Source organism: Musa acuminata, chromosome BXJ1-3 (assembly GCF_036884655.1).
Source record: "Musa acuminata AAA Group cultivar baxijiao chromosome BXJ1-3, Cavendish_Baxijiao_AAA, whole genome shotgun sequence".
NCBI lineage: Eukaryota > Viridiplantae > Streptophyta > Magnoliopsida > Zingiberales > Musaceae > Musa > Musa acuminata.
Window position 1 is genome coordinate 41973667 of NC_088329.1, and position 12442 is coordinate 41986108.

General features: G+C 41.0%; 2 protein-coding genes across 2 annotated transcripts; both read left to right on the forward strand.

Annotated features, from left to right (window-relative positions):
• The first annotated feature begins 494 nt into the window (after positions 1–494).
• LOC135631865 (uncharacterized membrane protein At3g27390-like) lies at positions 495–6542 on the forward strand. Its single transcript, XM_065139895.1, has 11 exons — positions 495–710; positions 780–888; positions 2006–2198; positions 2281–2411; positions 3381–3669; positions 3829–3935; positions 4534–4675; positions 4755–4947; positions 5040–5283; positions 6002–6167; positions 6337–6542. The coding sequence occupies exons 1-10, from the start codon at positions 617–619 to the stop codon at positions 6135–6137; spliced, it is 1638 nt and encodes a 545-aa protein (XP_064995967.1). The 5' UTR covers positions 495–616; the 3' UTR covers positions 6138–6167; positions 6337–6542.
• Positions 6543–7750: 1208 nt separating this feature from the next.
• On the forward strand, positions 7751–9507 carry LOC103978804 (allene oxide synthase 2-like). The gene has a single exon (XM_009394734.3). It carries the CDS (start codon positions 7851–7853, stop codon positions 9303–9305), a length of 1455 nt encoding a protein of 484 aa, XP_009393009.2. The 5' UTR covers positions 7751–7850; the 3' UTR covers positions 9306–9507.
• The last annotated feature ends 2935 nt before the right edge of the window (positions 9508–12442 follow it).

Genomic DNA, 12442 nt, shown 5'->3' on the forward strand with positions numbered 1-12442 from the left:
TATTATGTTATAATATTTTTTAGTATTATAAAAAAAATACTATAATATAGTATAAAAACATCATAACTAGATTGGTTCACTCTCCATAAGAAAAAAAAAAAGAAAGAAAGAAAATAAATAAATGATTGACGGTATTTCAAGGAAAAAAAAAACTGTTTGGGAATTCCGACCGGGGAAAAACTCATAAATGCTTTTTCTTTTTCATGAATCCATCCTAATATATCTTTATGTCTCCCACATATATATATATATATATATATATATATATATATATATATATATATATATATATATATATTTGAAGGGATTCAATATGTTATTTTCAAATATTGTTTTTTTTTCTGTACTTAATAAAAAATTTCCGCCAACACCGAGTTCGTTGGCGTTCGGACTGACAGCCGGTCAACACTGCACAAGACGACGCTGTCCGCCGTGCTGCTCTGCCATTGGACTGTTTGCGGTGGCCGTGAGGAGGAGGCACTAAGTTTGATGCGCTTTTCCCGCACCACTCACGTGGAGGCCACCCAACGTATTGACGAGGGCGACAAGAGACAGAGAGCAGAGCGGTTGTGTTGCTTGTAGCCCCATTTGGTGGAGAACCGGCGAGGGAGGCGACATGGGCGCCGCCCAGGGTTTCGTCACCAAGCTCGGCCATCTGCTCGCCTTCTTGCCCATCTTCCTGCTGCTTCTCCTCCTCGGGATACTCAAGGGTTGGTGCCTCTTCTCCTGCTTCTCCTCCTCTTCATTTTCTTCCTAATTCCGCTTCTCCTTTCTTTCAGCGGCTTTCATTGCACCGATCGTGTTCGTCACCGTGTTGGTCGGGAACACCGCGTTGATCGTGGGGCTTTACCCCGTGCACGCCGTCTGGACCTGCTACTGTATCGCGAGGTCGGCGTCTCCTTCTTCTTCTTCCTTCTCCTTCCTTTCTTCTCTCCTACCTTGGTGGCGTCCAAGATCGCCTCCGTGACTTAAGTCGTGGGATGAAGCATCTTCCAGGTTCATGTTGGGAAACGATTCCATCAACATCCTCAGCGTTTGTCCGTTTCTTTCGTTTTCTGTTCTCCAAAGAAACCATGATGAGTTCGAGACCAAGTGAAAGGCATGCGAAGCAGAGTTTTGATCCTTTGATTCTCTCTTTCACCGTAACCCAAATGAGTTTGACGGAAGAATTATGAATGAGAGCAGAAGAAAACACACATTGGGCAGGACCAAGTCACTTTTTGCAAGACTGTCTTTTGTAGGTATCATGCCATTCACTTCACTGCGAACCACATCAAGCCTCTCAGCTCTAAAGGAGCTCCACATTTTGATAGGCAAGACATAGAAATCCTGGTTACTCCCATCAAAATTAACATTTTTTAGCTTCCTTTCCATCTGAAATAGAGAAGACATCAGCACTTGTGACAGTGACTCATAATCTATCTGCAATCGATCTGAAAGTTGCCTTCCTAACCTCATGTTCCCACAGCCATGGTCCACTCAGATCCAACAGAAGGCTGGTCCCCTGTCACTTGCTATAATCCGAAAAAGGCTGAACATCAGCCCTATAATCCTTCCAGTAGTGGGTATTACTCCTATCCTTGAGATTATCGGAAAAAGACCTTCTACCTTATATAATATCTGATAGTGATGATATCAGCCCATGCTCCACTATCACAATTGATATTTAACCACGAACCCGGTATTCTCTGTTGGAATTCTTGAGCTCTAGACCTTCTTCCTTCAACCTTATGTAATATCTGATAGTGATGATATTAGCCCATTCTCCATTACTAGATTTGATAGTTTTCCAACATGATTGACCCATCATAGCAATGTTAAAGTCTTTTAACATTCTGCATGTGAAACTTGCCATGAATACAATTTATCTCTTACTTTTCGCTATTGTCATTTGTTGTGATATCAAAATTCATCTTGCTATCCCATTTTTCTTTTTTGCTTGACTATTATGACATATTAATCCGAGGAATTGCACTAGATTTCTTATTAAATTTTGGGGTGGCAGGACAAAGAAATTTGGTTCCTTGTTCAAGGTTCTCATACTGCTGTTGATGCCAGTTCCAATCCTTCTGTGGCCATTTGCATCGATGATTGGTACCATTTTGACAGGACTAGGATTTGGAATTGCATTGCCACTAATGGCAACATTTGAAGCTGTTAGGGAAAGGGTTCCAAATAAGTTCTCTAGGTGCTTCACGGTGCGAATCTATTATGTCTTAATGCTTTTGCATCTTTTTTCCCCACATAATACTTCTTCAAAACTGATGGTTTGCTGTGAAGGCTGGTACTTGGAGCTCAATTAAAGGAGGGTTCACTATTGTGCGTGACTTCAAAGATATTTGCTTTCATTCCTACTTCTCCATTATGGATGGATTGGTCGAAGCAACGGGTGAGACAATAATGGACATGAGGTGCCTTTCTTGGTTCTCATAAACAAATACCACATACTTTTCACATTTTGCGCTGCTCTAAGAATTACATGTGATTAGGTTAGTTCATGCAGAATAAGTACTTTCAGTAGATGGGATTGCACAAATTTTGCGTAGAAATTTGCTCGAATCTTCAATGAATTTATATACATGCTTTCTTTCGGAATCTTGCACTGTGAGTTTTACCATTTTTTATTACCACAAAAGTCTTTCATCTTAATCAAGATATTAATCATTTGCACGAATTTGAACTGATAATTTATCGAGAAAAATGCTGCGAGAGCTTCTGTAGCCTACAAGTGAATTGATCTGAAAAGTTTCTATTTCTTCAACCTGATAATTAAAAGTGAAAACCTGGATACCTTCTTGCCATTTTTCTCACTTCTTGCCATTTGAAAGTAGCCTTTGACCAGAAAAATGAGTGATGGTGATAGAACCTATGAAACCATGAAGTGTATAATGGATTTTCATCCTTTTCTTTCCGCATGATATCAGCATATAATTAGAAAAGTTGATCCAATCCTATATAGAACAAAGCTAAATGCTCAAACGAGATAGAAAGAAAATGATCAAAATTAATAATCAATAAACTTAATGTTAGGAGATTGTACTTGTGGTAGAACGGAATAACTACTTGTACCTTTTGACATGTTGATCCATGAGGAGATGGTACATATTATTGAAGAACGATACACAATGACCTGGTACCGTTACATTTTCGTAACCATGAAAGTTATGCCTTGAACCAGCCATTTGCAGTTGGTTTTTTTACTTAATTGATCTTCCCACTGAGGGCTACACCCACAATTTTGGAAAGATCTTGCATATACTTGTGCTTGCTCTCAGTCTTATTTATGTTTTTTTACCCTTGTCTGGTTCAATGAAACTTAACAACTGAGGTTTTTGTTCTCCATCTTAGTGATACATAACAATTTACTTTTACTCATGTAGGATATCACAAGTACCTGGATGCTTACTGGCAGGAATCTTAGGTGTGCTCATTGATGTGCCCATGATTAGCCTTATAGTACTTTACAAAGTTCCTGTTATGCTGTTTAAAGGATGGAAGCAGTTGATTCAAGATCTTATTGGACGGTCAGGTCCATTCTTGGAAAGTGTTTGTGTTCCTTTTGCTGGGCTTTTGATTTTACTGTGGCCTGTAGCAGTTGAGTTGACAGCCGTAGCAGGGATTCTTTCGAGCTTTAGCCTTGGATGCTATGCTGCTGCTGTTGCATATCAGGTATCAAATCTCAAAATATCTTAGTGCTGCATTTGTAGTCCTCTTGAAATTCAATAATTTCATTCTGAGCTCATATGTCGAGTTTTTAATTTACTTCTTGTTTTGGACAACCGTATGAACTTTATCGATTCTCATTGACATTATGTTTCTTTCTGACAGGAAAATTCTACAATGAGTGGAATTCTCTATGTCATAACTGTGATATCTATGTTTGATGAGTTCACTAATGACTTCTTGTACATGCGAGAAGGCTCATGCTTTCCGAGGTATGTATGATCTCTTTTGTCTATCTACTGCTTTTCCAAAATCTGCATCTTAATCCATGTGCTACGGAAACTCAAGTATCAAAACTTAACATGTCTTTTGTATTTTTTCCCTATTGGCATAGGGTGTTTTTGTTCCTTTTTTGGTGTGTCTGGTGATGAGGAGGATCATTCATGGCAGCCATCTTTGCTTTATTCTTTGTCAACCATACTGATAAGTAACTAGATGAGTTAAACCCTTAAGCCAAAGTACTCTACCTCTTCTATTGCTTGAGTGTTGGAAGTGTCATGGCACATTATCAGTGATTATAGCCATCATAATCATTAATGATCAAATTAATGTCAGTCGTGAGAAGATGATCAAGGAAAACATAAGTAATGGATCATTATTTCCATCAGGTTGCAACTAGCAATGAAGGTGCTATTGAAAGTAAGCTGAAAAGGGTGGTTATCCAAAAAATTCCTATGAGAAACCACCACAAGGAATCAAAAAATTGGGGTGTCAACATAGAGACTTCTTTGGCTTTTGTTGCTTCTTAGTGTTTCTGTGAATGAATACATCATGGTTCTTGTGTTTTAAAACATCTGTGTGGCCAGCCAGACCTAAATATCGCAAGGCAGCTATTTCTCGCTCTCCATCACTTCCGATAAAGAGGGATCCAATCCAAGATGATTCTTATCCTGCAAAACGTCCGTTGATTAAGACAGCATCAATGAAGGTGCAGGAGCTGAAAGCAGTAGTGGTAAAAAGCTACACATCGTCTTGATCTTGCTCCTTTCTTTGTGTTTTTGCCAATTTTTGCTAACCTATTGTTTTCTTAGATATGGGATAACTTCTTCAAGTCATGTGAGAGTGTTGGTAAAGAGCTTGTTCGAGCTGGTGCTATTCATATATCAGACTTGGAGGAATGGCAAAATTCAAAGAACAAAATAGTTAACATTGGGCTTCCTTCATATGTCTTTCTGCAGTGTTGTGTCCGTTCAATAAAAAGCGGTTCTGTTGGTTTTGTCTTGCGTATGAGAGCTCCCTTAGATCTTCTGCGGTGTATTTGCTTTCTGAGACTATCTATCATGAAACTAAAAATGGTTATTTCCTTTTGTTGGCAGGTGACAATGTTGAAGTCACATCTTTAAATAGGCCCGAGGGAAGAATTTTTGACTGGCTTTTCGAGCCCATGCTGGTTCTGAAAGAGCAGATCAAGGCTGCAAATTTAGAGACAACAGAAGAGGAATATCTCTATAAGCTGGCTCTTTATTGTTCTGATGCTCGAAGATTTTCTTCTTGGCAAAATGGTGGGATCGCGCCAGCTGAAGAGGTCAAAAGAGCCCAATTAGAAGGTTTAAGTAGAAGGTAAAACAACATTCTGGTTGAAATATTCATATATGTGTGAGAAGAGAAGAGATGGGCTAAAGGGAATCTGACCAAAGATCGAAAGAGATTACAAATATTAGGCTTGACCCATAATCTAAAAACTTAACATAGTCTAGCTTGATATATGTTAACCTTACCCTGTTTGACTCATATTCATGACATTACTGTTACGTAGATATCATTTCTGCTTGATCAAATACCCTCAATCATTTACTAGCCTGATAGACCAGAGACTAAGGTCACCATAAAGATAGACCAGAGACTAAGGTCACCATAAAGATAGACCAGAGACCGAGTTCATTTAGTTCTTTCTTCGTGAGCTCATCATTTCTTTCTTTGCCACTGTTATTATCACTGCCATCTAGCAGTGTCACAGATCCATTATTAGTATTAAGTATATTATGTGCTCTTTCCTTTTCAGTTCTTTTTGTTGAAAAGAATAAAAGACAAGAAGAATTATTGAAGAAGTTTGAATGCATTAACATGTCTCTCTCCTATTTATACAAATTAGGATTAGGAGGGAGGATTTCCCTCAACAGAATAGAGAATTTCCCTCAACAGAGTAGAGAGATTTCCTCGTATAATTGGGAAAATCTTATCTGGTATCACTTTTCAACTAGTTCAGTTCTGGGTTCTTTCTCTCTATGTGTCTGTGTGCATGTTTGTGAGGGTGCTTGTTCCATGCAATTGTGTGCAGGTCGCAGGGTTTCAGTTTGACCATTTCGAGGATGCCAACCTTCAGACGACGGTTCGAGGAAGTCGTCAAGGCATTGCTGCAAGAAGCCAGGCAGGTTCTGCAGAGAAATGGCCATGGCATTGAGCCAGCACTATAGATGATTCCCATCAGATGAACGGCATCTCAGGTATAACGTGCTTATCTTAATTTCTCCATTTTCTATAGAAATCCATGTCAATATAATCGAGTTCCAGAAATCAAACAAATGGTCTAATTCTGACAAGGTTTTGATTAATTTGTTTACATCGTATAATCTTTGGCAATGAGAATTTTCCTTTATTTCCTGAACAATACAGTTACCTCGTTTGCATCTTATGATGGAATAGCCTCTGTTGCGGGGAAAGGATGCTTGGTAGAACTCCTTTTTGTTGTAACCTAATCGACTGTCCTCCTGGAATAATGTCACTATGTCAAGCTTTTCCTTAGCAGAAACTAAATGACTGTATGAACCAATCAACATGTGTGGACTTGAGGAATGGACAATCCTTTACCTTGTTTGTGATATCTGTAGTCATATGTGCTTGTCACATATATAATGTTGTGGTGGTAAGCGAAACAGCCCTTTTCTTTCTTTACCTGCGCTCTTTGAGTCGCAACAAAGTCCAAAGAGCACACAGAAAGCTCCTCGGAAGCCATGGGCTGTTCTCCCACTGATTGCCTCTCTGGGTTTCCTTATAAGCCTCCCCCCAAACCCCTCCCTCGTCGAATTATGTGATTTAGGTTTAGGTTTAGGTTGCGATTGTGGTGTAGATAAAAAGGTAATTTAAAGCGAAAAATTCTCACTAATTGTTTTATATGAGAATTATGTGATTTTTATGGTGGAATAGATGAAAGGATAATTTTTGGAGAAATTATTAGAGAACATCTCTTTTTTTCCTGAATGGATATATGACACCTTCATTGTCTTTTATTTTCAAGAAGAAGTTGATTAGAATATAAAGGAATTTTGAAAAAAAATTGATTAGAATATAAAGGAAAGTTGAAATAAAAAAAAAGATATCGTCGAGTAATTGCTCAATAAAAGGTTATCATTCGATAAAAATCAATTAGTGGAAAAAGCTATCGGTATAAGATGCGATCAATGGAGATTTGCAGAGTCAACGAGCAATCCGACGCACGAAACATCAACATCAATTGGAGCGATAAGAAGGCGGCTGAGGTCGATTCAGTACAGTAGTCGGCCAACCAACTCCACTCCAATTATGGTACGTGCCCAATTTTAATTGGACTCATCGTGTGTACAGTTGTTGGTTGGATGTCAGAATCGATGAACACGAAATAACATTTACGGGTCGGATCTCAAGGCTCCTCCGACCCGCCCCGTTTCACCACGCAAGGAAGGCATCCATTTTCTTGTGCAACAACGTTGCTTTAATCTCACAACAAATGTGAGATTAAAACAGCATTTCTCTTCGTAGATTGGTCAAATAGTGTTTATAAATATATATATATATATATATATATATATATATATATATATATATATATATATATATATATATATATATATATATATATAAAGGTACTATGATAAGTCGGCGAGTAATTGCAGAAAAGGAAAGGTCACCGGAATTACTTTTGTGCCCCTCTGCTTCTAGATATTTGTCAGCGGCTTGACTTAGTCAAAGAAGGGCTTCAAGTAGGGACTTGTCAAAGGGCAAAATGACCATTCACACTGCAACACAACACGAGCACGCATGCCGACTTGTCCTTATAATATCGTGTGCCAGTTTCTGTGCTCCATCCATCATCACCACCTCCAGTGAGTTCATCCACCATCTCGACGACACCACCAACGCACGTCCCAACGATGGCCGAGAGCGATGCTGCTCCCACCGTCAAAGAGATCCCCGGAAGCTACGGCGTGCCCTTCGTCTCTCCCATAAGGGACCGCCTCGACTTCTACTACTTCCAGGGGGCGGACAAGTACTTCCAGTCACGGGTCGACAAGTACCACTCCACGGTCATCCGCCTCAACGTGCCTCCGGGGCCGTTCATGGCCTCTGACCCCCGCGTCGTCGCGGTGCTCGACGCCAAGAGCTTCCCCGTCTTGTTCGACGTGTCCAAGGTGGAGAAGAAGGATGTCTTTACAGGCACCTACATGCCCTCCACCTCCCTCACCGGCGGCTACCGCGTGTGCTCCTACCTCGACCCCTCCGAGCCCAGCCACGCCAAGGTGAAGCAGCTCCTCTTCAACGTCCTCGCCTCGCGCAAGGACGCCGTCGTCCCGGCCTTCCGCACCAACTTTACTGGTCTATTCCAGACCATGGAGTCGCAGCTCGCCTCCGCCGGCAAGTCCGACTTCAACAAGCTCAACGATAACACCTCGTTCGAATTCCTCGGCGAGGCCTACTTCGGCGTGCGCCCCTCCTCGACGGAGCTCGGGGCCACGGGCCCGACCAAGTCCACCAAGTGGCTCTTCCTGCAGCTGTGCCCGCTGATGACCCTCGGCCTCCCCAAGATCCTGGAGGAGCTGCTGCTCCACACCTTCCCCCTGCCGCCCCTCATCGCCAAGGGCGACTACAAGGCGCTGTACAAGTACTTCAGCGACGCGGCCGGGAGCGCCCTCGACAGCGCCGAGAAATTGGGCCTCTCGCGGGAGGAGGCATGCCACAACCTCCTCTTCGCCACCGTCTTCAACTCCTACGGCGGCATGAAGGTGCTGCTCCCGGGGATCCTGGGTTGGTTGGCCAAGGCGGAGGAGAGCCTCCACGCGCGGCTCGCCAAGGAGATCCGCGCGGCCGTGGCGGGCGAGGGCGGCAAGGTGACGCTCAACGCCGTGGAGAAGATGGAGCTAACCCGGTCGGTGGTGTACGAGGCGCTGCGGATGGACCCGCCGGTAAAGTACCAGTACGGCAAGGCCAAGCAAGACCTGGTGATCGAGAGCCACGACGCGGCCTACCAGGTGAAGAAGGGGGAGATGATCTTCGGGTACCAGCCGTTGGCGACGAGGGACCCCAAGGTGTTCGACAAGGCGGAGCAGTTCATCGGCGACCGCTTCCTGGGGGACGAGGGTAAGAAGCTGATCAAGTACGTGGTGTGGTCGAACGGGCCGGAGACGGAGACGCCGTCGGTGGCCAACAAACAGTGCCCCGGGAAGGAGCTGGTGGTGCTCGTCGGGCGGCTGCTGGTGGTGGAATTCTTCCTCCGCTACGATACCTTCACCGCCGACGTGGGCACCATACTTCTTGGCTCTCAGGTCACCGTCACCTCGTTGACCAAGTCCTCATCCTCCTCCTCGTCCACCACCACCACCAACTTGTAGCTCGTTGACCACAGGCTCTTCTCTCGTCTGTCTCGCTACGTGTTGATCGAGTTCTGTAATGAGTGTGTTGTTTAAGTGGTTCGATGACAACATCTACGTATTATCTATTTAGTTATCTAATGGAATCAATGCGGTGGTTCCAACTGTGTGGAGATCAAAACAAAGCTTCCGTTCATTTCAATGCAATGTCGCCATCAGCCTATATTTACTTGCTATTCTGCTGACGTATAGCAGTCGTAAGTGCATGTAGCAAATAGAGATATGAAACTACCAATAATATATATATATATATATATATATATATATATATATATATATATATATATATATTTGTTACGAGTATATGTGGATGAGGTCATGGTTAACGTGATAGAGGTATTAAAAAATATGTTATTAATGTCTATGTCAATAAGACATGACTTTGTTTCGAGTTGTCTGAGGTAGAGAGTAATTTGTCCGGACTCATTTATTGCATAAAGATGACAGGTCGAGGGATCTTTTTCAATTGGTCCCTCTATCATTTTAATTAGTATTGAGTTTAATTTTTTTTTCTTTCCCTTGATCTAAAGTTAAGAACATATTTTTATAAAAGAATATACGATAATGATGATATAAAGAACGTAGTTCTAGTATTCTGAGAATATTCCTACGAATATTTTGTAAGGGGGTAACTGACCCGAACTACCTTATGATATTTCAGAAATATTTATACAAATATTTCATAGAAGAGTTGATTCATAATCACCCTATCTGGTTTTTAGCATTTCGAGAATATTCTTGTAAATATTTCACAAGGAAGGTAGCTTAGTAACTCAGTAGCTTGACAACTTAGTAACTAACCCGAGCTGCCTTTTAGACTTCTATCTTTGTGGACAGAAAGATGTTGGCTTGATAAAGCGTTAGCGTGGTAAATAATACATTACTAATTTTATATTCCCTCTCAGTAGGATTATCTGAGATGCATCCAAGATAAAAACGCAAAGCTCTTAGGGGATCACCTGCATGAAGACCGATGTCGAAAAAAGTTACTTGATTTGATCCATTCGATGCCTAAGTTAGTAATCAAGATAGATTAGTACATATTTTTATACCTTTTCGTAAATAAATAAAATATTTTATAAAATATTTTCTTCATCTGCGAGTAATAACGTAGGACAATCTAAAATCGTCTATCTTGAATTTTTATCCAAATGAATAGATAATAAAAAATAATAATCTTTATTTATTCTTTCAATCAATCTAAATATCACGTCTTAGATGATAACCGATGTTTTCTATGTCAACTCCGCCGTGCAGGAAAAGTCGTCCGCCTGCCTTCCGTGTTCTTAAGATCATCTCCAAAAGCTTCGCCATCCGTGACCGGTGACGCTGAATGCAACGTCAAGGCGATAGGCATCGATGTGAGAGACGTACAGCAATATTAGATTAGAGTTCGAAGAAACCGGAACAGATGCAGCACCAGACTCGGTAACGCGTTGTCCAAGTTTGACTTTTGGTAAAGAGGAATAGAAAGTGCACACGTTTCAAAGACGTATCACAACACTGCATCTACGTATGCGCAAAGGTTGAATTCTCTCACCTCAGTAGTCTATTTGTGTTTGTCATACTCACCAATTTGAGATTGATTAAGACCTTCAAGTCTTTTTCTTCCCTCAAATGTTGGATATGAGCACGAGACGGTCAAAAGCCGGACGTGTTTTACGAAGTTGTTGGATTCTTTTGATCTTCAACTTGATATTTGACTAATTTATTAGATGATAAGTTGCATGACAACTTTGATTGTTAGATGATAATTAATCTAATAGACTTAAAATCCATCTAAACTCTACCAAAAATACATGTAACTAACTATATGCATTGATAAGCACATTGACTCATAATTCTCTGACATAGCACTTTCATCTCTCTATCTCATATTCTTTCATTTAAAATAATATTACTGTAATTTATCATCATCAAATTAAATGAATCAAGATAGAGACTTAATATCTTCATTGGACTTGTGGGCTTTTTTTTTAAGGGTTGTATTCTTTATATAATCTTTAGATAGATTCAAATATATACAAATTATATGACAAAGATATATTTGATCCCATAAATACTTTGTTAGTACGATAACATCACATTCGTAACAATACTTGATGTTGCCTTTGATGTCCATTCATTCTAAGACGGACATTAGTAGATGCCCCTTCGTCCCTATTAACACGATCGTTATGATGCTTAACGATTCGACAAACCATTCCATGATCGAGCAATAATCGACAATTCCATGTAAATGCTCTCATGTAATAAATCCCCACTTAACTCTAATGATTTCAAAGCCTCTTATAGAGAGGTCTTACGTGCATTTTTAAGACTCTCGAACAATCTAAATACATAATACTTTTTTTTTAAGGCTATCTTGTTTTAACATATCCATGGTATAATTTTTGCGAGATCGAACATATGATAAGTTCGAACATTATATTAAGATTAGCTCCGAAACCTCCTCTAAGTAGGCCGCTCATCTCCGACTATACAATTGGCAACTATGCGTATAGATGAAACACCCAATGTATTGAGGACACATTGCTTTCCGCTTACCCTAATTCCTATCTAGAAACCCTAACCATCTCAGATCTACGACTAGATTCCACGGCCACCCATCCACAGCTTCTTTGGTCCTAACACGGCATTCTTAAGACCCACTTTGTCCCATTGCTCGCACTAGATTTGTTTGCGCATGCACTGCCACGTGACATACTTACAAGCCTTAACAATGTGCCATTGCGTAAATCCATGTCTTGATCGCTACTCGAGCCAACCCCAAAACAATAATTCCTCCTCACAACCCTACAAAAATAAGCCCAATAAATGCTCGAATCGCATCATATTCCATCGTCTCTTTGGATCATTCTGAATGACTCCATCATCGACTGTCGGATCGCGAAACCAATAATTTTCTTTCAATTACGGCATCGATCGGTGGGTGAGTATACACCTCCTCTGTTATAGCTTATTGCACGAATCTAGAAGCGCGTTTCCTTTGATCGTGTCCGTACAGTCCCGGCACAGCCGGCGAGGCCTTCGAGAGCATCTCTATCTAAAGCGAGGGATGTATGGAAGGATCAAGTGCGGTTTAAGCATGGATGACG